We start from the raw sequence: 22857 nt of genomic DNA on the forward strand, positions 1-22857 counted from the left end.
AGGTGGTCCCACATGGGCCTCTGTTTCTTTTGGAATCTTTCTTTGCATGAATTGCTCTGCCCTACATCGAGCGCTTGGGGTCCATGTTTCGTACGTTAGATCAACTCTTCTTGACGACTGGACGCTTCGGCAGATTAGACGCATGAAAGTTGGTGGAAATGCGATGATGGAAAGATCGGCTCTATCGAAAAGTATTTGGCTTTACATTTATTTTTAGCTGATGATATCAGCCTTCGATACTCAGGCCCCGCTGCAACGTCTTTTAAAAGTCAGCTGGATGAACTCGCCGAAAAGGATGCGCAAAAATTTCCCTCTGTTGATGGATTTATCCAATCGCTTCAGCCATCGTCTCCTTATCCTTCCCTGATCTCTGTAAACACGCCGTGTGACACGCCGCAGTATACGGCTGGAAATTCTCATGGGTCGCGTCTTACAAAACTGGGGATTAAAAAATCGCTTATTACGACGGACAAAAATTCATCCCCCTCACCTATAGACTTTGACCAGCTAACCCAGAAAGCAGCTGAAGTCTCGTTATCCAAATCTCCGTTCTCTGCAAGTTCGCCAAAATCCATACCTGGCCAAACCCAATCTGCATCTTCATCTATTTCCCAAGAGCCGCTATTTGCGACCAGCTTTTGCCAAGAAGGCGAATCTGATGATCGCCTTGGAATGGGCAACATGAGACGACATAAACTTGCTCCTAATTCGGGCTCGTCAGTCTCGTCTTCCTCGTTGTCAAAAGATACTAGAGGCACATCTTCAAGTGATTATTTCTCCTCCAATAAAGAGCATGAGGAACGCCAATCCTTAGAACGCCTACGTAGCCTACAAGGGGCCCAATCGATTTCCTCTGAAGATTTCGACCCTAGCCCCGCCAACACTGTAAACAAGCATAACTCATTATCACCCTCAAGTAGCTTTAATGATCTTACTCAAGCAGGGATTGAAACGCTCAAAGATTTCCTGTCCAAATCCAAGTCAAAGGTGCGAAACATTGAATTTTATTTGTAGATTTATACCACGATCAGCAACTACTCGTCTTCACCACCCACACGCAGATATTAGTTTACCCCGAGACCGTCGACCAATAAAATTTGGCATAAAAATATTTGTCTGAAATTATTAATTTACTTGAAATGATTGTCTTTGGGGATAATCTGCTAGGGAACGCATCGGCCGCCAATGATTCCCTTGTAACGGTTTCCCCAGAGCTGAATTCATCCTGCAACACGGCCGGGAAAAAAAATCGAATTGGGGGGGAATCGACCTGTTTGCATTATGACCAATTGTCATATGCCTCCAGGCTTTTCATTGCAAAGACACTTGTATTTTTCCTCCGTCTCTCAATGAACTTGCCATTGCAGTTTGACAGTAATTTAGATAGCCCTTACACGTAGGACTTAAATGCAGCGCCTGCACGCATCTTGGCAAGGCAACTCGAAACATGCTGGTTTGTCTGCAATGTTCTCTGATGTTTTGCGGTGGATCCCTGGGACTGAAGAAAGACAAGCACTCTTTTTTTATGGAATGTTCGTTTAACCATTACCAGACCGACAACCATGCCATTTGTATGTGATTGTAGAGCTTATTTTTGTTTAGTCTTTGAGTTGCGCTCGTGCTCGCTTCTTTGCTTTCTTTGTAAAGGGCTGATTGGCTCAACTGTTTTCACTCAGCTTTTGACTCTTGCGACTCGCCAAAGGTCCTCGCAGGCAGCCCCATTGCCCACAAACGTTGCCCCGCTTGGGCTTTACAACCTCGGAAAGACGTGCTTCCTTAATTGTATTTTGCAGGTTTCTTTTCTAAACAATCCGTGCCTTCAAAGATTTTTTTTGTCTTCTGGACATGCCTCCCATGAATTTTCATTGAAAAATGAAGCAAAGTAAGTTTGGTCACTTTTTTTAGGGTGCTTGATTTGTGGACAAATATTTCCACATTGACTGAGGAGATTCAATCGGAGTGCATTGCCTGTTTATTTGATCTGCTTTTCCAATCGGTAAGTGTTTATCTGGTTGTAACCCTAGTATGCCATTAACAGTGCCAGTTTAAGGCCTTCTTCTTCTTCCTCTTCTCCAAAACAGCCTGCCATAATAACATCTCCAATGGCGGTCCCAATATCGCCCACTTCTCTTCTTTGCTCTTTGTGGAACCTGACAGCCACATGCTCTTCGTCCATTTCTGCCGACATATATGACGTACACCCTGGTCCGGACCTGACAGGCTACTTGCAACAAGATGCCCATGAGGCCTATATCTGTTTGCTATCGCGGCTGCACTCTGCACTGTCTGTAAGAAACAATTTTGTAAAAAATGATCCATGCTCATGCATAATCCATGATGTGTTTGGAGGAAAGCTAGCATCCACCATCTCATGCCCCGCATGTGGATACTCCTCAACAACATATGACTCTTTTTTGGATTTATCTTTGGCCATCTCTATCCCCAGCTTAGGACCGCTAAGCCTAATCAAGTCAATTGAACACTTTTTATCTCCAGAACACATTGATGATTCTTGTCCAAACTACTCGCTCGGAAAGTGTTCTGGATCCCCTAAATTGGGGAGTGGAGGTCTTTTGAAAAGCTTCAAGCTCACCAAACTACCACAAACGCTTTGTCTGCATTTAAAGGTCGGAATGTACAATCTTACTAATCGATTAGCGATTTGAGCACTCCAAAGATAGTGCCAGAAAGATCGATACGCTCATCAACTTTCCGTTACAAATTGATATGAGGTCGTTTATTGATGAGCCAATGGCCAAAATATACTATGAATATTCACTCTTGGGTGTTATTCTTCACTCTGGAAGCATCAACTCCGGCCATTATACTTCTTTTGTTAGAGTTGGGGAGACATGGTTCAAGGCTGATGATTCCTCCATTACCCAGGTGAGTGTAGAAAGCATTCACTCTTCAAACCCATATATTCTCTTCTATATTCAACGTGCTCATGACACAAGCGGGTAGGGGCGTTTTCTAATTTATTTGGTTGCAATGTTTGGCAACCCGCGCCCCTTCCTCGTTCCGCTTCTTTCCCTTTCCCTGCTTTCCATAATCCATTAGAGTCGCCGATAAACATATAATAAATATTTATTTTATCGACCTTTTAATGACGACTATGTGTGTGACCTATAATAACCGCCAAAGTAATCAATCATTTGCCTTGTAAATGGGTGGGGAATTTCGCTGATTTTTGGAGACCTCAAGAAAGTCAAGGTTCCCGTTGCCAAATTTGTTTCAATGTAGGGAGGCTGATATGCCCAGAATCGCATAAACGGGTTTTTCGAATGGATCTCAATAGCTTCCTTTAGAGCCTTTGGCCCAAGCTGCACCATGTCCATATCCTTAAGCTTAAGTGATGGGTGGCCAATGATTTTCGCACCATTTACATAGACTTGACCGATCGAAATCAATTTTCGAGCCTCAAAGACAGATGGCGACAGCATGGCTCGGAAAAGCACATTATCGACGCGTCGTTCCATTTCGCAAATGGTTCTATAAATATTTCTAAAGTTTTCGCCGTTGAATTCGCGTCGATACATGCGATGAGTAACGTCCCCATTAAAAAAGAGACGACAAAGCGTTTTCGATTTCCATTCCGCCGCAAAAACGTCAAGCTGGTGGTCCTTCAGTGGCGTGAATCTCATTAAATTGAATACATTTGCCGGGTTCCAAGACAGTTTTGGTTGCACCCTTAACAGGCAATACCGAAATGAGCGCCTCATCGATGGCAAGGGTTTAAATTTTAAATTTTATTTGCCGATGCGTTTTGGTCGCCATTGTTGTTATTCATATGCATGGAGCCTCTGGCTTTAAAGGCAAAGCAGGCCCGGCCATCTATTTCATGCCTATTTGACGGGAGCATGGTCATGTTAGCAGACGATTCATTCTCAAAAGTTACGAATCCAAAGCCTCGAGAATGTCCGCTTAGAATGTCCATTGAGATTTGCGCTCTAACAACGGGCCCAAACCGGCTGAAATATTGTGCCAATGAATTCTGTGATGTTGAAAAAGAAAGCCCTCGGACAAATATTTTATTGTTTTTAATGGGCTCTTGCACTGTGTTCATGCCATACTTGCTTTCAGAGAAGAATCTCTTCAATACGAGATTGCAACGGTGGTTCATAAATTTTTAAAAATTGAAATGCTTTTATTTTTTAAATGCCCAATCCCGTTCAACAAAGGATGGAAGACATGATTCCAGAGCTTGATGCATATCACAAACAGGATATATTTTCAGAGGACGAGATTTTCCAAATAGTCGAGAACCGTCAGAGATTAGAGAATCGGCTAAATAGGCGCATATCTAAGCTTGAAGATTATCTTCGCTTAGCAAAGTACGAACTTGGCTTGGAACACACCCGTAGATCTAGGATGGCGGAAAAAAAGATCCAATCCCCTTATTTACGACCAACGCCCCCAACAAGTACTGCATTATTTCAATATTTTTAGAAAGAAAAAGGAAAAACATCAGTTGCGATTATGCCATAACACGTCGCATCCATTCAATTTTCCGCGCAGCATTACGGAAGCATTATGGGGATATTTCGCTGTGGCTTACCTATTTTGACGTTGCCACCTTTCTTGGTTCGAAGAAAGTTGTGTCCCAAATATACGGAACTGCACTTCAGAAGCATCCTACTCAAGTCGGCTTTTGGATAATGGCGGCCTCCTTCGAAGCAAACGAATGTCACACTCCAATGAGTGCACGGGTTATTTTCCAAAGAGGAATTCGTGTAAATCCCGACTCCCTGGCGCTTTGGCTCGAGTTTTTCAGATTTGAGGCCATTTTTGCTGTCTTGAGACGGCTATCTGAATCGACCACCAGCGGTGACGAAAATCTCTCCAGTATTGCTAATGGGGCTCTTGCATTGGCAGTCTTTGACAGTAAAAAGAGCGTTTCAAAACCTGCATTTGTTCAAGCTTGCCTCGAGATATACAGGAAAATATTGTGCCAATTTTCCGATATGTCCTTGCCTCTGTTAGAGGCTGCCTTTTCCGAACAGTCTAAGTAATTAAAAAATAATTTATCGTGCAAAGACAATTGCCCTCTTTCGTAAATGAAAGCATTCCGCTTTAATGTTTTGGTGTCCATTTTGAGCCCGTTTGGTGTCCATTTATTGCCGCTGCTGTTATTGAAAGTGCTTCAAGTTGAAAAAATTTAAGGGCACGCTTGCTGTCAATGATGCAGGCGTTGAAGCCGAAAATTTATTCAAAATTTTTCTCGTCTATTGTAAAGGACTGTCCACAGCCACAAGTCTCCTTTACATTGGGGTTTGCAAATAGAAATTGAGATGAAAGCTTGTCTTCGACCCATTCAACTTCAGACCCAATGATAGAAATCAGGGCGCGTGGTTCGATGGCTATTTTAATTCCATCTTGTTCTATTATTTCTGTTCCCTTTGACTCTGAGGCGATGTCAAATATCCATGACAAATTATAGGAATTACCTGAACACCCTTTGGATCGGATCCCGATTTTTAAAATAGGGGGCTTTCCGTCATCAAATTGTGTCTGAAGCTCCCTTATCCTAGCGACGGCGCTTGGTTTCTAAAATGTAAGTCATCACGATCGTTACAAGGGTAAGCAACTTCGCCTGCCGAGGTCTTCTTAACATTGGCCGTATAATGGGCGAAGCGGATGTTCCTGTACATGTTGTTGTTGTTGAATTGAAGCGTAGACCTCTGTTTAAATAGGTGCTTGCACGCGCTTGACATCGAATGTGCGCGTGAAAAGTTCTACATTTGGAAAGGAAAATGACATAGGAACGCCAATTAAACATTTTGGCAATCTAAAATTACGCCCAAAGTTTGTATGTCACTTTAATTTTAGTAAAAGAAAACTGCCAATCTTTAAAAACAGCATTCATTGCCGTAACAATGGAATGGTGGTTGGTATCTAACATTTATAATCTTTAATTTCCTCGTGCTGTCCCTGCTCGGCAAAATAAATAATGTAACTGGTTTTCAGCTTTCCATCCTGAAGAGATGGACTTTTCCGTTCTTGCTGGCGGCAGCAAGAAGACATGTCTCTGCAAATGGAGACCACCTTACACTTGTAACGGCTCCAAGTGCAGGCATCATAGATGGTGAGGGCCATCCCTGCAATGTTTTGGCAGATATACTTCCCGAGGCTCCGTGTAAAATACTCGAAATTCGAGCAGAGCCCTTTTCATGGGAAGAGGAAAAGGAAAGATGCTCGTTTTCATCATAAGACCATGATATGGAATCAATGGGTGTCCTCAGCGATTCGATTTCCTTTAAAATAGAAGGTTTTGACTTGTAAAGCGGATTTCCGCCATCCATTCCTTTGGCCCCCAAAATCGAGGTTATACCGCTATCGGTTCCCACGGCAATATTCGCACCAGAAGGGGAGATGCACAACGAAGTGCCCTTCAGGCCAGAAGAATGTAAGGGTATTCTATTGATGCAATTGCCACGCCCCGATGAGAGGGACTCTGAACATATTGCTCGCAAATCCCACTGTGACAAAGTACTTCCTGTCTTGTTTCCTTCTAAAGTCCATAGGGTGGGATGTGGGGAAATGGGGTCCCATTCGACCGCCACAACACCAGAATCGTCTCCGGTCTTGATCCGTGTGACCAAAGATAGGGAGGTCGAATCCATTATTGCAACATAGCCATTACCTTCACCAATGGCAATGAAATTTTTGGAAATTGAAACCACAGTTCCAATCATGGATGGATCATCCCCTTTAAAGATGCCAGCGTGTCTTCCAAAAGAAGAATGCGGAATTGCTGTTTGAGATTCAAGATCCACAATGTAAAAATGGCGCTTCATACCACTTACGAAGGCGGAACTGCAAGAGGGCATCCATTTAACGCATTTAATTGGGAACGCTTGTAGCTCGATTTCGCTTCCCAACAATTGTGGCTTCATTGTAGACGAGATTTTACTATCAAAATCTTCTTCCTCGGAAAAAGACGCATTGGATAATGAAAAAAGCCTTATCGTTTTATCCTTGTCACCACCTGTGAGGATAGAAGCGCCGGTTATTGGATTCCAATCAATGCTCAAGGTAGATGTCTAAGGTAAAAAATCAAACTCCTACACTTGGGTTTACAACACACTGTGTAATGTTACCACAATACTTGATGTTACTGATGTTGGTTGAGTTCTTCACCGGCATTTTTGGTGAAGACATCTTTGCATTCCCCTTTTTCTTTGAAAGAAACGCATGAATGCAATCAAGCTCGCCATCCTCGTCGTCAGACAATTGAGAGGCTCCTTCAAAAATATTCGTATCCGCAAAAGTGGGCTTGACCCATTTAGGCTTTGGATTGATTTTCTCGAATTGGTCTCGTAGCCGAGATTGATACTTGGATCCATCTATCGAACCAGACATCATAGGATTTTCATCCGCTTCCAGATCCTCTGGCCTACGAAGCTTTTTCAATTGGGCTTGCGAATTGAGATTTACAGAAATCGAATCGTCATCTGAATCATGCCAGGCAACCTCTGAGCTGTTGGGGCTCTTTTTGATTGCAGCCTTTGAATCCAAAGCGGCCGTATCCCGAGTTTGAAGATGTTCATTACTTGGACGTTTATCTATGACAAAGCTCATAAAAGAATAAAGAAAAAATTTCACTTTAAACTTTAAATTTTTATTATTTTGACACCAATTCATTTAAAGACGTTTCAGCATGTTGAAGCCACGTAGAAAATCGCATGGAAAGCTGCTTGCAGTTGGAAATGGTCAAAGATCGTGGATGAACCCATGAATATTTGAATATATGAGTTGTCTCATCGATAAACCCCTTTGCCAGCTTTTGCGATATCAGCTTCATTAATGCAAACTCGACCTTGTCTTCAGGGATGTTGGCGCTTTCAGCGATTTCTTTAAATGAAACATCACGGGAGCCCCCTGAAAGTGAGCGTTGGAAAAGCAGATTGGTAATGGACATGAGAGAGATTTTCTCCAGTACAACGGAAACCTCGGAGGCTGAAATGATTGCCTCCTAAATGGTAAGCTAAACCCGAAAAACAATACCTTCAAATGTTCTAAAAGCGAAATTGAAGCTGATGCCTGTCCGTATTCCATGTTTTCAACCAACAAGCCGATATTTGAAACGGAGGGAGAATTTTTTGTTGCCTTCAACGCGGGAAACGCCCTTGAATTTATCTATCAATAAAGCAAAGGCGCTTACAAAATCGCCAAAAAAATAAATGTTTGGACCCGTCAAGGCGGCAATTCCTATTGCCGTAGCCCATGAAAGTTTGTCGTCATCAGATAAGTTACAAAGATCTACACAGTCCAAGTATTTGATGGCATTCAGATAAAAGGAGTCCCTATCATTTGAAAGCTAAAGGTTGACCAAAACGACACTACCTTGGCAATATTGGTGACAAGCAGCCAATGGCTGGCAAATATGGCCTTATCAATGCAAGGGGTATTCTCAATAAACTTTGCGGAGTCCTTGGAATTTTGAACAGCCTCTTTAATGGCATCCGCCCTTTTGGAGTCCAGCAACTTTAAGGACAATTGTGTGAGCAGTAAGGAATGTGCAGCAGGGTCTGAAAGGACCTCTTTATGCTCCTTGAGCTTTAAAAGGAAAGCCTCCGCCTCTGACGCCGCAAGAGTATCAACGGTTAACACGGCTAGCTTGATAAGGGCTACCGGCTGGATGAAAGTAGCGATGGTTTGCACGACTTGCGTAAACAGGCGAAAACGGAGCTTGGCGGTTTGTGGGGAAGAGAAAAACGCCAATAGCCGCAGTGTAAGTGGATGCCATAGCTTATGATCATATAGGCTTTGAATGTCCCTTAAAAGCTCGATATTGTCTTGCGATAGTTCGGCTGATTTTGAAATGGACGACAGAAATGATGATGCGCCAGATAGATCAATATCCATTTTAAAATTAAATTGGGCTATAAAGCTTGCTTTTTATTTTTAATGTCCCTGTTTACGTTTGGCAGCGAAGCCTCGATGCCTGGCAAGGAAGCACTATCCGATGCGTACGCCTTTCAATTTGCCAGAAATCAGGAGCCCAGTAAGACAGAAAGCCCCATGCCAAAGGACCAGATTTTTACAATCAAAGACATGATGGATAGCCTTGGAATGGCACCTACAAAGGCCATAGCCAAATCAGACTCGGCGCTTGAATACTTGTTTGAGGACGACGAAAAGTCAAACGCTCCTCGCCAATCGTTTGGGTCCAGATTGGCTTACGGAACGGGCATCACATACTTTTCCGGCCTGATGTTTGGCGGCCTTTGGGGGTTTTCGGAAGGGTTTTTGCTCCCAGGCAAGCACTCCACCAAAATGCGCTGGAATATGATTCTAAATTCTTGTACACGTAGAGGCCCCTTTTTGGCAAACAATCTTGGCCTTATAGCTCTTTTTTACAATGGATTCCATGGCGGCTTGTTGAAGGCGTTAGACCAAGATTCCAATGTTTTAACAACGGCAGGCTGCGCATCGCTTGCTGGGGCCATTGTAAGATCGCCTGCTGGCGCAAAACCAGCATTGGTTGCCGGCGTTGTGACAGGCTCCGTGATGGCGTTGTTTGATATTACTAGAAATTTCTCTTACTATTCGGAGGCTCTCAATGAGATCTTTTCAAATAAAGCCACATAATTTAATTTGATTGGTTTGATTTACACAGGTTGGTTGCCTCCCCTAAATGGTGTACAAGCTTGTCTCGAATCTCCTGTAAACCCTGCAGCAAATTCTGCCGGCTCAAGGCGAGCCGAAGATCCACAAGTCTATTAAAAATGCCGGATGTCAAAAACAGCTGCTTCATTTCACTGCATGGCACGATATATGTTTTTAAAATGCAATTTAGCGCTTTACAACAAGATAATTGCACCTTGAGGTTCTGGCAATTGATGATGTTGCTGACCAGCCCACTATATATGTCGTTGAGGATGTTTCCGGGGCAAAGGATTTCACAAAAGTTTGCTTTAGTGATGAAATGAACTAGCTTTTCGTTGAGGAAAAAAATTTCAACGGCATGGGCAGAATTCCATCTAACTTTGTGTTCGCCCACTGAAATGGACTCTTTGAGGATTCTAAGCGCATGGAGGATATTGATCTCAGCACATGGATCTGTAAGACCCGGGTCTAATATGGAAAACAAGAGACCAATCGCCCTGATAGAATGGGACTTTACAGATGGAAATACCAGCAAGGCCTTGAAAATAATCTGAAAGTAAAAATCCACTTGGTCGCTTGAAAATGCAGTAGGCGATGTGGAGCCGGTTAAATTAGAAATTGAACACGTGAATAGCTCCAATGCTTTGATACCAAGTTTGACAAAACATGGCGAGCAACGAAAATCGACCAGCCGCTTTTCAAAGGCCTGGATAAACTCAATGCTAAAGCCATGATCGTAAAGAAAAGGGATGTGTTTTAGAAAAATACAAAGTATGTCAAAATATTTGGTAGAAACCTCTGGATCACATGTAAACATCATATCGCCACTGAAGACAGAAAGGGTATTAAGCTTTAATAGCCCCATGCGCTTTGAGATGGTTGCGTTAGATGCAAACAAAGAGCCAAAATCGATGCTGGGATTTAGGTCCAAAAAGGATTTCAACATGTTCATCGACTCCAGCCATGCCGTTTCATCACAAACCTCAAAGGCTTTCGCAACTAAAAAATGCACAGAGTTGATGACATCACATACCAATTGAGCTTGAGAAGATTTTATAAATGCAATGAATAGTTTCGATGTGAACGTTCTTGACATGATTAGTGTGGACATATATACGGAGGATTTCTCAGAACAAATTATTTCAAGTAGCCTTGTAAGGAACAATTCAAACTTTCCAGCAAACAAAGAAAGTTCAACACCGCTCAAGTGTGGCAGCAGAGAGTCAAAAACAGCAAAGACTTGAAGCAGAAAATCGGTATAGCCCTTTTCGTGGCCAGTAAAAAAACACGCTTCATCAACAATGAAAAGACCTAACAGGCTACTATAGTGGGCCATGCTTTTTTCTATTGGGAATTCGCTCAGAATAGCCACAAGGTAATGCAAAAGTTGGTATTTGGAAGAAAGCTTGTATTTACCTTGATGAGCACATAGTATATTGATCAAAAGGTGAACAGAATGGTCGTTTTTCAATATCAACGGCTTGAATGCTGAAAAAAAGGTGGCCAAAATATCGACAGCAAGCGCACATATGGGCTCAGGAGAACCCTTGACGATTCGAAACAAAAAATTGAACAAGTCAAAGCAAAATCTTTCAAACGACACGCTGATTGAAATAAACGATAAAATGCGCCCAGAGGGCCGCCTAGACATGCCATTGGCCTGGAAAATATGTAGAAACCTGGAGTTTGCCTTCAAAATGAAAAATATATTTTCAAGAATAAGAGACTGAACTAGCATGTGGCCCTCAAATCTAGAGGCGCGCTGATCAATGCCATCGGAGCCGGCCTTGATCGACGAATATTCGACATATACGCTTAGCAAGGATCCGTCAAGCTTTTTCAGTAGAAACAGATTTAAAGCGACTTGGGCAAGTTTTGGGTCATTGTACAAAAAAGTGCTCTTAATTAGCGATTTTAAAAGCCTCAGGGCATTTCTAATCAAATAATCTCGCAGGGTAAAGGAAACATCTGAAGCAACCTCAGTTTCAGAATAGAAAAGCTCCTCCGAATGGGAGTCCACATTGAATATGCAGTCGCTTAACCTCTCCAATAGATTTTGACATTCCGTCTTGGATACAAGCGACTGCCAGTCAAAAGCCCCGCCCAACGAAAGATGGATCTGATTGAACGAAAAAGCAAGGGACCTGAAAAGATTGCTCAGTATCTAAAATTTAAAGGCCCGTGCATACCTTAGCAATGGCTATGGTGGATGGCTTTGGGAGCCTACATAGTAAATCCAACTGTTTGCGAATGCAAACTGAAAAAAAATCGACAGAAAAGACTTTCGAGTCTTCCGATAGGGATGATCTTATAGCCAACTGTGCTATTATTCTTGAACCTGTTTTAACCAACGCACAACTGTTGGCATCTGATTGGTCAAAGCACTGGAAAAGATGCAAATCAATGTAATCGACCAAGGCATACTCCATTGCCTGCAAAACGTAAGAAAGAAAGCTTACTTGGAACGCCGTTTTATTTCGAAAGTCAATATGTAAGCCCAACAAATACGAGCAAAATCTTTCATCAGTTATGGGCGATTTGGAGTTAAAGAGAACAAGTAAGGCTTGAAAAAGATCATGCCCATTTTGTACCATAAATTAAATTTAAACTTTTGGCTATTTATTTCCGAACGCCGAAATTCCAGTGATTCCCTTTCCCAGTATCAAGGCGTGAATGTCACTTGTGCCTAAGACGTGTTTAGATACTACACCAAATACCCTCATATGTGTTGACGCCTTCAAGGTTCAAAACATGTCTAATTATGTGATATTCGTCACAGATCCCATTTCCGCCAAGCATGTCTCTGCAATCTCTGGCGATTTTCAGAGCCTTGTGGCAGGAATTTCTTTTCACCAATGATATTAATTCTGGAGGGCAGGTGTCGTTGTCTTTCAATTTTCCAACCTGAGCGCAAGCATTTAGACCAAGGGATATCTAAATGGGTAAAGCCATGCAAACCTCTGTGACCGCATCGGCAAGCTTTTTCTGAATTAGCTGGAATGATGCAAGAGGCTTCCCAAATTGTGAACTGGCGGAAATTATGGAAACAACATCGTACCGCTCGATAACATAATTTCTGGCCCTATGTAGACAATCTTCTGCCGCCCCTAACGCACCCCAGGAAATCCCATATCTGGCATTATTCAAACATTGAAAAGGGCCCTAGAATCAAAATCCGCCGTCTCTCTACCTGCAATCCTTTTGCTTTTGGAAGGATATTTTCCATGGGAACACAAACTTCGTCCATTAAAATCGATCCGGTGATCGAGGCACGAAGCGAAAATTTCCCCTCTATCTTGGGAAATGAAAGTCCCTTCATTCCCTGGCCCCTTAATAGATATGGCATACCTTTTCTAAAATGAATCCTCTAACGGCATTCTTTTCCTGAGGAACCTTTGCCCATACAACTGCCAAATCAGCAATTGGCGAATTTGTGATCCTCAAGTAAACATTGAATTGGTACCATTGTTTAGACCCCTGTAGAACATAGTGGTCTTCTTTGAAGGTTGCCGTGCACTCCATGCTTGACGGATCGCTTCCGTGATTTGGCTCAGTTAATCCAAAGCAGCCAATAAGTTCGCCGGTAGCTGTAGATTAGCCTAGTGAACTTACCCAATTTTCTCAAATACTTTTCTTTTTGTAGATCGCTGCCAAACTTCCAAATCGGAAACATGACTAGGGACGATTGGACACTCATCGCTGAACGATATCCAGAATCAATTCTTTCCACTTCCCTGGCAATAAGTCCATATGCAATGCTGGAAACACCTGGACATCCATAGTCATTGATGGTTGAGCCAAGAAATCCAAGCTCACCCATCTTCCTTAAAATTATCGGGTCGAACGCTAAACATTCAAAAATTGAGTGTTACCTTCATTTCTAAAGTCATCCTTTACCCTTGGCAAAAGATAGCTTTTGCAAAACTGCGCTGCTTGGTTTCTACCGTCAATTTATTAAAAATGCCTAATGGTGATTTCTTCTTCCGTTAAAAGCAAAGTTAAAGCGAGAGGATCTTCCCAAGAAAACGAGGTCGAAGGGATCCTAGACGTATAAAACCGTCTAAAGGGCAAGAAAAGCGTCGATATGTTTATCGACATTAATTGCATTCAAAGTCCAATTTGTTAAATGGTGATTCAATGTGTACATTGCACATCATGAAAAATAATTTCATTAAAATTGAAAAAACAAAATGGAGAATCGGGGTATCGATCCCCGTGCCTCTCGCATGCTAAGCGAGCGCTCTACCATTTGAGCTAATCCCCCACGACAAGAACGAAACTATTTTTAAATATAAATATTTAGCTTGGGGGTTTTAAACCGTTTTTGAATTACCGTTATCTAATGATTTCGATTGAAGAAAGATTGAAAAATCTTTTAAAGCATAAAAAGATTTCTGAAAGGTTGCCCCTCCAATGATTTGATATTTAGAATCCACAAAGAATTGCGATACTACCTTGATGAAGAGGTTATGATTTCCGACAAGATAGATAAGCTATTTGCTATCGACAAGGATGATTATGATATCAAAAAACAGGTATTTATATCCTTTAAGGTCTTTTTAGAAAGAATGCCTCGCTGAAACTCGCCAAATGATTTATGATTCCAAAGCTAGATTATCCATAGCCATCAAGAACCTCAAAAATTTGACGGTAATCCTGTCAATTTCAATTTAGGCGTACGAGCAAGAGTGTAGCGATGTTGCTATTATTGACTCTGACATTTTCAAGTCTGCCCTAAGTGTCATTCAGATGGCCCCCATTTTGCAAGATGACGACGAAAATAACTCTGTTTTATTAGTGCTATAAAATATTACTATTTATTTTTTTCTAAAACATATTGCTGTAAACGGGATAGAATATTAGAATGCAACCAGGCTTTTGGAATGGTCTCCATGACCCTGTCTCGCTCGCCAGCCGATGCTAGCCGTCGACAAGTGATCCACTTAAATATGTCGATATCGTTGACTTCATTGAGGAGCTTTTCGTATTCAAGCAATGAAGCCAATGGAAGTTTGTGCAAAGAATCCCTTGCAAAAGCTCCCAATAAAATGTCGTTTTCAAGAATGCCACATTTAGACGATCGGTAAATCAATTTCTTCAAAAGTTGATTTGAAGCCAGCATGAATTTTAATTTTTAATAAAATTATGAAGTCCAGCAAAAGCGTAAATGCCAACCTTTTATCTTTTTAGGTAGTATGCTTTTCATGTAGAAGCCGGGGGCACATGCTTGAAGAATGTAAAAACAATCCATCAGCCTCTAAGGGGAAATCTTTGAAAAAACATAATGCTGTTGTTTGCTATCGATGTGGCAGTACGGAACATTCTTTGAAATCATGCAACCAAGAAATTAAGGTCTCCCAATCGAATAGCTCTGGTAAGCCTACATAATTTTACTTTAAGAAAACTTGCCATTTGCTGAATGCTTTGTTTGTGGTGAAAAGGGACATCTTTCTGGAAAGTGTCCAAAAAACCCAAATGGCCTGTATCCAAATGGCGGCGGCTGTAGGTTCTGTGGCGATAACAGGCATTATGTCAAAGATTGTCCAAATAGAAAACCCATCAATAACAACGATGAATATGCGCCCGTTAATGACCAATTGCCTACAAATGCAGATGCTCCCCCTAAAAAGAAGAAGGTTGTGTTATTTAAATAAAGAATTTTGATTTATTTTGCAGCAAAGTTATTCCTGTGCAGATTCCTCCTCTTCGGCAGACTTGAGCCACTCGATTAAAGGAGCCGCATATGCTCTTAGAGCCTTGCTTTTTTCCTTGTCCCGAACAAATGTCTTTGACGGCTTTTCAGCCCATTCAAGGATTACTTCCTCTTCAACCACATCTTCATTGTAAAGCTTTTGCAAATAAATGGGAATCTTTCTTGGGATGCTATCTTGTGACGAATAAGCATGTAGTGTGCGTTCAATGCTGTTGAGGATGTTTTTTTGGCTCTTTTTATCACCGGCAATGTCTTTCCAAATTGGGATTTTGTTTGAAAATAGCTCCATGAATGCCTTGTCGTCTGAAATGTTTTCCAAAGCAACCTGGACAAGAACGGCGATCGAATAGTGGGGCTTGATTTCGAGCTCATCAATTTTCCGAAGAATTTCTTCTGAGGTTGCGTCTGGATTTTCAGAAACAAATACCCCTAAAAGCTCATAGGGATCCACTGTTATAGGTGATAAGAAACTTACAACTCACCTCGTTCAAGCTCGTCCTCATCATTTTCGTTAGTGCAGCCATTTTGATATAAATTTAGATTTGATTCAAAGGAATTGGCCAGCTGAGAATCGGCGTCTTCTTTTTCGGCGTTAGATGGCCCTGTTGATACTGCAGCATGTTGGCCTGCTTTGAAGGCCTTTAACGTTGGCACTGCCTTTTGGATAAAAGCAGCAATCTTGTGGCGATTGTCAACAAGCCTCTTTTCACCGCAAGCCTTACAAATGGAGTTGATCATAGAAGCATCGTCAAGGATAAGATCGGTTTCCGGATTGCTGCAATTGCCACAAAGAACGTATTTGGTGATAAATTGATAGAGAATTTCCTGCAGGCGGCTGGCCTCATGGGTTCCATTTACAATATAGCGATTTGACTTATCATCACAGATCACTTGCGCTCCAAGTTCAGATCCAAAAAATTTTGTGGGCCACGAGGCAGGGCGATTGAGAGCTCTGGCAATGTCCATCATATTTGGAATGACTGTTTTGATGCCATTTCCTTTGCCTTCGATCTAAAAATAAACAAATAGCGACAAACCTTTGATTGCACGGCAGGCATTTTGTAGCGGTAAAACTTGTCGTCGACATCTTTTCGAATGTTTAATGAAGACATACACGAAAGGAATTAAAATTGACACCCCATTTAAATTTAATAAAATTTAGGAAAATGAATGCCATCCCCAGAGAAGTTGTTTCCTATGTTGATGTGGACGTTTCCACCTCATCGGGTGAAATTGGGTGCAAAAAAAAGGATTCCAAAAAGAAAGCAAAAAAGCAAGAAAGAGCCGAAAAGGTAGACTGCAGCGATTCTGATGCTTTTGACGAGCCAGAAAGCTTTCAAACGGTCGCCCTTCCCGTCGCTGCTTTTTTGTCCAATCCAGAGTTGGGCCCTACATGTGGGGAGGAATATTTATTTGTGGTTAAGGAAGAACGCAAGTTACTTCCCCCAATCATTAGCATTGGGGATGCTGTTTCCTCGACATCAAATTTGCTTACCATGGAGTCGTTGATACAAATGGGGTTTTCGTTTTCCGCCACCGGCCCCGTTTGAAAATGGGTCGTGAATATTTAAATGGGCCGTTTGAAAAAGCCGCTTCACTAAGCCATGTTACCAAGCCATTTCATTAAACTACTTTATTGCTACATCTGAAGAGGTTATTTAGAGTTTGAATATGTAAATAAAACTATCGCCATTATAAGCCCGTAAAGACCCAAAATCTCGGCAAAAATAAGCAAAAAGACGAACATGATAAAGAGTTTTGGATTGTTAACAAATGCATATGCGCCGATGTTTCCGATATCTCCGATTACATAGCCTGCAGAAAGAGACCCAATGCCAACACAAAGACCTGCCGCGAAATGGAGGGAGGCGCTGTAGAATTCATACGTGCCATCTGAAGATATGCTTCCATTTATAAGAACGCCAATTACAAGGCCATAGATTCCTAAAATGCTGGCCATGATGACCGGCATTAGGGCTTTCATCATTTTATCTGGGTTTTGCGCGCAAGAAGAAACAATACCGACACCAGATTTGCAAATACCATAGCATGCCCCCAAAGCTAGAAATAAGCCAATGCCGAATACCTGAAAGGACCATGGCTATTGAGATACCGGCCAGCCCAAAAAAGGGGGAAACCCAAAGCCAAACATTTGTCATTAAATTAATTTAGAATTTTATTCCATTCAAATGGGTCCAAATTTTTACATTTTATTGATTAAAATTTGGCCTTTTAAGAAATGATTATATCTCACTGCAATACCGCTGCTCGGCTGTTGTCTATCAATGCAGAGAGCCACGCAAGCTCAGCTTTGCATGCCTTTAGATCTTTTTTAGAGGTTTCTGAGGGGGATAAACTTGTATTTTACCACGAACATCAAAAGACCACGGGTAACCCCTAATCATCTAACGTTTAGCGGATCAAGCCCTAAAATTGTAATACCCGTCGCTTATGCGTAGATCGTTCAAATTCGATGCTTGTGTTCATGAGAATCATAGCAGCTACAATTCGATTTCCGATTTTTGCGAGCATATTGGAATCCCAGCATTAGTTGAATGTCTTTTGCAGGGTATGCAGTACTTCGTCTCTCATATAAAGGGTACAACGTTGCACTGCTCTCGATGGCATTTGGCGATTCCAAAGAAATCGTCAAGTCCAGGTGCTGTAATGAAATTGGCTTATCGTAGAATGTCGTTGATTGTCGAGGCACTGCAAATATTGCGCCAAGTTTTACAAGGTGTCAGGGCAGATTTGTCGTTTGGGTATTTCCTCGCTTTTTTGATGGTAGATTTGTTTCCATCGTGTCAAACAATTATCTTGTTGATGTTTCTTGTGCCGAAAAGCTGTCGCTTTCAGATATTGTACATAGGGATGACTTGTCGATTTCCTCTGCATGTCTCGATGAGATGTTTGACCACATTTTCAAACATCAAGACTCGATGCTTTCATCAATAATTTGGATCAACGCTACGTTCAAATCTAACGATGGAAAGTGTCTTTCACCGACCTTCTTTTTGTCTGATTTGGGGGACTATTGCGGCTCGGTTTTGTCGGATTCACAATCTCATTTTTCTCACATCCGTAAATTGGCGTTATGATTTTTAGGGAAAATCGCCAATATTTTAGATAATCCCACCTCGTGCCTAGAGGTGCCATATTCGAAGCACATTGTTACAGAGTTTCTAAAGGAGGCATTTGGAGGCCATTGCCAAACGTGCATCGTTGCTCATCTGCAGAACGACAATTCTTCCATTGAGGATAAAAGCACGTTTTTAGACGGACTTGGGCTTCTTGAAATGGTCAGGAGCATTCGGACTTTTCCAATCCATATGGAGGTTTCGCCCTTTGATGTTGATGACCAGCAAAAAAAACTTTTGCAATTGAAGTCAGAATATGAGGTTTTTCTGCACAATAATCCTAGTTGCTTTATGAAGAAACAAATACAAATATGGGTCAAATGAAGATGCTTCTTGCAAGCTGTTACAAGCAAAATGAAATTTCGATTGCCCTTCTGGAAAAGGTAGGTGATGATTGTGATGTTTATTCGCAGAAAGCAAGCTCTGCACTGATTTCAAAGGACTTGAATGGCATTTTAGAGGCCACCATTGATGTCAATAGGATCGGATATGCAATTGAAAGGCAAGACAAGGAGTTTGAGACCCATGCAGCGTACGTTAAATATTTTGATGCATTTCAAAAGATTTTGACCCAATCGGTACAAAATTTTCAGCAATCGTGTGCCATGCAGCTGCAAAGCGAGACCAATGTCAAGTTGAAGGATCGCATTTGCACCATTCAGTCTGAAAAGCAAAAACAGATCTCCGATCTTGAGTCTCTAGCAACGAGAAAGGCAGAAGAATCTTGTACATTAAGATCCGAAATACTGCAACTTAAGGATGAGATAAAAACATTAACAGCCTCCTTCAACGGCCAGCTTGCGCGGCTAAAAGAAGAGCATGGAAGGGAGCTGGAATCCTCTGCCTCTGCTCTTAAAGTCCAGCTTTTAGAGCGGGAAAAGCTCTCGACGGAGAGTTTGATCGCAAACTACTTTTCTAGAGAAAAAGAATTGAGCTCCAAATATGAAAAGACTGTTGAGAATCTTTCATGCCAATTATCTCTCGTTTGTACGTCCAAGGATGAAGCTACCAACAAATACGAGGCAATCGAAAAATCACTTCGAGATTACGAGATCAAAAACGTAAAATTGGAGGCAGAGATTGAAAAGCTAAAATCCGAAAATCAGCGTTTGCTCCAGGCATCTTTGCAGGTAAAAGAAACGATCCCCAACCTCAAAAAAGGTTGTCTTCAACAAGAACCATCAAAAATACCTGAACTGCACCAATCTCGGCCTTTAGAACACTTGGTTGGGCAATCGCATGAAGCTCAAGATAAAGATACCTCTACGCATCTGAAAAGACCGCCACAATTAATATTTTCTTCATCAGAAGAAGAGGAAGACCCTGATAAGGTCGCCTTATTTGCACAAAACAAAAGTCCTCAAATTAGAAAGGGTCACAAGGTTTCCAGATGCCGCTTATACTCGCCAAAGAAGACCATACAGAGGCAAAGGAAAAGTGTAAAAATTGCATCTCCAAATGAAACCGACCCCACACCCCCAAGAGTTTCCATACCAGCTCAACATATTCTGGGGCCTCCTGATTCCAATATCCAAAAGAAGCAACAGAATTCTCCAACGAAAAAGCATAAAAATTCTGGCCAGGATACAGATCAAAAAATGGAACAAACAAACGAACAGGCTGGCGAAGCACGGGGCCAAACAAACAAACAGGCTGGCGAAGCACGGGGCCAAACAAAGGTCCAATCCAAATTACCCATCCCAGATCCTCTGGATGTTCCTTTGAAGAATACTAGCATCGCTGATAAAAGAAAAGCTCAACGGGCTGCCACGAACCCCACTTCTATCAGTTCAACTAACGAACCGTGTTCTTCCCTATTGAAAAAGTCAACCTTCAGGCCGTTGGGACCCAAATTGGCATCTTCAATCCTATCTGAAGAGAATAGTTCATTTTTGTCAAACCTTTCCCTGTCTTCAGCTAGTTCGGAAGACTCCTTCTCGTTCAGTCGGCAAAAGCATCCGGCTGCTCTTTCAATTGCCCCAAAGGTTCGTTCCATTTGCTTAACGCTTTAGTCTTCAATTTTGCGAACAGACCCAAGCTCCATCAGCGATGCAATCAAATCTGCATTCGCCATCCGCCAGCCCAAGTTATAACAACTTGTGATTGTACACTATGGTTTCATTATCAATTTTGAACTTTTCATTAAATTTTTGAGCTTTCTTAACTTTATGTTAATTCAGGACAGGGCAAACCAATCCATCAACATCAATGAAAGCGACAACGACAGCACGGTGCTCACCATGCTCAATTTGAATAGACTGTCAAATTGCACTATCGAGATTTCCCTGCAAACTACGCCTCTTTGTATTTGTGTGGATGCAATGACGAAATGCAGGGTAATATTTAAACATCCCGTTCTTCTTAATCAATTTCGAATACATAGCTGCTCGGATTCGGTCTTTGAGATAAATTCAGATAAAGCTGGATCAATCATATTGGAGAACTGCAATCGCTTGAGGTTTTATTCACACCATGCCGAAAAAATATCCATTTTTGATTTTTCAGATCCACTTGGTTTGTGCAGAAATTACGAATTATTTGGCTTTGCCAATTTATTTTTGGAAAATAAAATTTAGCTATTTAATTCACAGACTCGGCATTTCGCGAATCAGAGATGAGTATTTTGCATTTTATTTTTTCAAATACAATGGTCTCACCTCTTTCAGTTTCGCCGGATACCCCAACATATATAGCGTTTATCTTGAACTTTACCATCGGGTTTTGCAATTACATTCGATTTTCTGCAGTCAATCTGATTGGCAGTGAGCTAGAGAATATATCTGACTGGCTCCTTCGGATCTTCCAATTGACCGATAATTCGCCTCAATATGTCATAAATGTATGCCAGGTGTTCTATCTTTTGTGTGCGCTGGTAAAGTGTGTTCAAAATTCTTGGTCAAACCACAAGTCTACCCTCGACTCTCTGGAGAACTCTAGGCATCACGGAATATCAGCCATCGTTCCAAGAGTATTAAAAAATCATCAAGCTCAAAAGAAGCCGTTTACGCCTTACGATAAACTCGTTCATACTTTAAGGCTAGTTTTTGGAATTGCTTTTGCACTCGCATTACAAACCGGCATTCCTTCTGTGATCCTCGAAGCATACTCTGCGAACCCGATCGATGCCTTTGCAGACGAGGATTTGTACTTTGAAAGGTTTTTCTCGATCTCTAAATATTCGGCATTCTTGCTAGCCAACACGGCAAGCTCTATTTTTTGGCTTTGGGCATCGTGTTTATATGTATGTCCGGATGTTCCGTTTAAAATTGTGGTTGTCCCCGTTGTTTATATGATTAAGGTCATCTTATTCTTTGTCGTTAGAAGGATATTCCGCAATTGTTGGAACCCAGATGCCTCCAATGTGGGAAGTTATGTCCAGCTCTACTTGTCTCCATATACAGCTTACCCCTGCATTTTGTTCTCTTTTGGAATGCTGGTGTTGATTGCCGGTGTGATTGGCACTCCAGATCCTGCTATAACGGGCCGAATCAAGATCCCTTCTATTTTTCTATTTATTGTTTTGTCGAGCCTTAGCGGGATATTAATTTCCAACATCAACTTCCTGCCTAAAATGCTTTTCGAACTTTTAAGATCCGATATTTCAAGCTCAGGTTCGTATGTGCTTGCCTTGCATTTCTTTCCGTTTAATTACAACGGAAACCTGTCATCATTCGCATTTTGCATGCTTACTTTCCTAATGTTCATGGAAACCGGTGCTCGCAGTGCCTCTTCGTCTTTCAAAACCCCTGTAAACTCGTGGGGTGAGGCTTTTCAAGAAATTTACAAGTATCTGATGTGCGTCTCTTCTGTCATTTCCAGTGTGGAACGCTATCCTATCTCCGTGATTGCAGCTGCATTTTACCTGATTAAGCCCTTTAAAATTACGCTCCCATCGGTTAATAGCGAGTAACCCCGAGCTTTGCAATAAAAAATCCATGTTATTGATTCGAGCTGTGTCGCTTACTTAAATTAAACCCTAACTCTAACCCTAACCAAATCTTTAAAAGCCATCCCAATAGAGTCATTAAATGTTACAACACATAGTTTGCTCGCTCGCTGCTACCTTCCACGTCATTTGTTGGTGTATGCCGTCTATGTTGCGCCCACATATTCAATTAGGCATATTTTATTTCATCATCAATATCGGAATCAGAGCCAATAGAGGCCTTCAACAGTTGAAATTCCGCCTCTACATTAGATAATAGACCGCTAATTTGATACTCGTCGTAATACTGATCGATTTTATCAATTGGCAATCGAAGCAGGTCAAAGATGGCGTAAACTGCTGTCAATTTCCTGTCCTTGGCAAACGAATACGATGTTGCTACTGAGGGAGGAGAGGCAACCGGATAGCGCTGTGAGAAATGCGTCAATATTAAATAGCGTATCAAATTA

At 41.7% G+C, this 22857-nt stretch overlaps 16 protein-coding genes across 16 annotated transcripts; 9 read left to right on the plus strand and 7 right to left on the minus strand.

Moving 5' to 3' along the window:
• Positions 1-12: 12 nt before the first annotated feature.
• Positions 13-1014, plus strand: DI09_35p160 (uncharacterized protein; the record flags this gene model as incomplete). Its single annotated transcript, XM_013382401.1, has 2 exons — positions 13-90; positions 139-1014. The coding sequence occupies 2 exons, from the start codon at positions 13-15 to the stop codon at positions 1012-1014; spliced, it is 954 nt and encodes a 317-aa protein (XP_013237855.1).
• A 548-nt stretch (positions 1015-1562) lies between these two features.
• On the plus strand, positions 1563-2964 carry DI09_35p170 (cysteine proteinase; the record flags this gene model as incomplete). The annotated part of the gene is made up of 4 exons (XM_013382402.1): positions 1563-1882; positions 1906-1996; positions 2025-2627; positions 2659-2964. The coding sequence occupies 4 exons, from the start codon at positions 1563-1565 to the stop codon at positions 2962-2964; spliced, it is 1320 nt and encodes a 439-aa protein (XP_013237856.1).
• Positions 2965-3113: 149 nt separating this feature from the next.
• On the minus strand, positions 3114-3644 carry DI09_35p180 (uncharacterized protein; the record flags this gene model as incomplete). Its single annotated transcript, XM_013382403.1, has 1 exon — positions 3114-3644. One exon carries the CDS (start codon positions 3642-3644, stop codon positions 3114-3116), a length of 531 nt encoding a protein of 176 aa, XP_013237857.1.
• Positions 3645-4158: 514 nt separating this feature from the next.
• DI09_35p190 (uncharacterized protein) lies at positions 4159-5012 on the plus strand (the record flags this gene model as incomplete). Its single annotated transcript, XM_013382404.1, has 2 exons — positions 4159-4423; positions 4450-5012. 2 exons carry the CDS (start codon positions 4159-4161, stop codon positions 5010-5012), a joined length of 828 nt encoding a protein of 275 aa, XP_013237858.1.
• A 193-nt stretch (positions 5013-5205) lies between these two features.
• DI09_35p200 (iron-sulfur assembly protein 1) lies at positions 5206-7581 on the minus strand (the record flags this gene model as incomplete). Its single annotated transcript, XM_013382405.1, has 3 exons — positions 5206-5547; positions 6051-7043; positions 7081-7581. 3 exons carry the CDS (start codon positions 7579-7581, stop codon positions 5206-5208), a joined length of 1836 nt encoding a protein of 611 aa, XP_013237859.1.
• Positions 7582-7624: 43 nt separating this feature from the next.
• Positions 7625-8868, minus strand: DI09_35p210 (putative regulatory subunit Rpn9 of 26S proteasome; the record flags this gene model as incomplete). Its single annotated transcript, XM_013382406.1, has 2 exons — positions 7625-7975; positions 8347-8868. 2 exons carry the CDS (start codon positions 8866-8868, stop codon positions 7625-7627), a joined length of 873 nt encoding a protein of 290 aa, XP_013237860.1.
• Positions 8869-8910: 42 nt separating this feature from the next.
• DI09_35p220 (Tim17 domain-containing protein) lies at positions 8911-9594 on the plus strand (the record flags this gene model as incomplete). Its single annotated transcript, XM_013382407.1, has 1 exon — positions 8911-9594. One exon carries the CDS (start codon positions 8911-8913, stop codon positions 9592-9594), a length of 684 nt encoding a protein of 227 aa, XP_013237861.1.
• A 3157-nt stretch (positions 9595-12751) lies between these two features.
• On the minus strand, positions 12752-13490 carry DI09_35p230 (mitochondrial glutaryl-CoA dehydrogenase; the record flags this gene model as incomplete). The annotated part of the gene is made up of 4 exons (XM_013382408.1): positions 12752-12925; positions 12961-13199; positions 13225-13432; positions 13485-13490. The coding sequence occupies 4 exons, from the start codon at positions 13488-13490 to the stop codon at positions 12752-12754; spliced, it is 627 nt and encodes a 208-aa protein (XP_013237862.1).
• A 591-nt stretch (positions 13491-14081) lies between these two features.
• DI09_35p240 (uncharacterized protein) lies at positions 14082-14418 on the plus strand (the record flags this gene model as incomplete). Its single annotated transcript, XM_013382409.1, has 3 exons — positions 14082-14147; positions 14176-14262; positions 14287-14418. The coding sequence occupies 3 exons, from the start codon at positions 14082-14084 to the stop codon at positions 14416-14418; spliced, it is 285 nt and encodes a 94-aa protein (XP_013237863.1).
• Positions 14419-14561: 143 nt separating this feature from the next.
• DI09_35p250 (zinc finger CCHC domain-containing protein 9) lies at positions 14562-15266 on the plus strand (the record flags this gene model as incomplete). The annotated part of the gene is made up of 3 exons (XM_013382410.1): positions 14562-14695; positions 14823-14986; positions 15013-15266. 3 exons carry the CDS (start codon positions 14562-14564, stop codon positions 15264-15266), a joined length of 552 nt encoding a protein of 183 aa, XP_013237864.1.
• Positions 15267-15293: 27 nt separating this feature from the next.
• Positions 15294-16437, minus strand: DI09_35p260 (uncharacterized protein; the record flags this gene model as incomplete). The annotated part of the gene is made up of 3 exons (XM_013382411.1): positions 15294-15775; positions 15808-16336; positions 16363-16437. 3 exons carry the CDS (start codon positions 16435-16437, stop codon positions 15294-15296), a joined length of 1086 nt encoding a protein of 361 aa, XP_013237865.1.
• Positions 16438-16491: 54 nt separating this feature from the next.
• DI09_35p270 (uncharacterized protein) lies at positions 16492-16875 on the plus strand (the record flags this gene model as incomplete). The annotated part of the gene is made up of 1 exon (XM_013382412.1): positions 16492-16875. The coding sequence occupies one exon, from the start codon at positions 16492-16494 to the stop codon at positions 16873-16875; it is 384 nt and encodes a 127-aa protein (XP_013237866.1).
• Positions 16876-16979: 104 nt separating this feature from the next.
• On the minus strand, positions 16980-17312 carry DI09_35p280 (putative V-type proton ATPase proteolipid subunit 2; the record flags this gene model as incomplete). Its single annotated transcript, XM_013382413.1, has 1 exon — positions 16980-17312. One exon carries the CDS (start codon positions 17310-17312, stop codon positions 16980-16982), a length of 333 nt encoding a protein of 110 aa, XP_013237867.1.
• Positions 17313-17776: 464 nt separating this feature from the next.
• On the plus strand, positions 17777-20474 carry DI09_35p290 (uncharacterized protein; the record flags this gene model as incomplete). Its single annotated transcript, XM_013382414.1, has 4 exons — positions 17777-18087; positions 18195-18406; positions 18452-18624; positions 18747-20474. The coding sequence occupies 4 exons, from the start codon at positions 17777-17779 to the stop codon at positions 20472-20474; spliced, it is 2424 nt and encodes an 807-aa protein (XP_013237868.1).
• Positions 20475-21109: 635 nt separating this feature from the next.
• DI09_35p300 (uncharacterized protein) lies at positions 21110-22372 on the plus strand (the record flags this gene model as incomplete). The annotated part of the gene is made up of 1 exon (XM_013382415.1): positions 21110-22372. The coding sequence occupies one exon, from the start codon at positions 21110-21112 to the stop codon at positions 22370-22372; it is 1263 nt and encodes a 420-aa protein (XP_013237869.1).
• Positions 22373-22577: 205 nt separating this feature from the next.
• DI09_35p310 (uncharacterized protein) lies at positions 22578-22817 on the minus strand (the record flags this gene model as incomplete). The annotated part of the gene is made up of 1 exon (XM_013382416.1): positions 22578-22817. A coding segment is annotated over one exon (240 nt), but the record flags the coding sequence as incomplete, so codon positions are not given.
• Between the last annotated feature and the right edge of the window lie 40 nt (positions 22818-22857).

Source organism: Mitosporidium daphniae (genome assembly GCF_000760515.2).
Source record: "Mitosporidium daphniae strain UGP3 chromosome Unknown contig-35, whole genome shotgun sequence".
Taxonomy (NCBI): domain Eukaryota; kingdom Fungi; phylum Microsporidia; genus Mitosporidium; species Mitosporidium daphniae.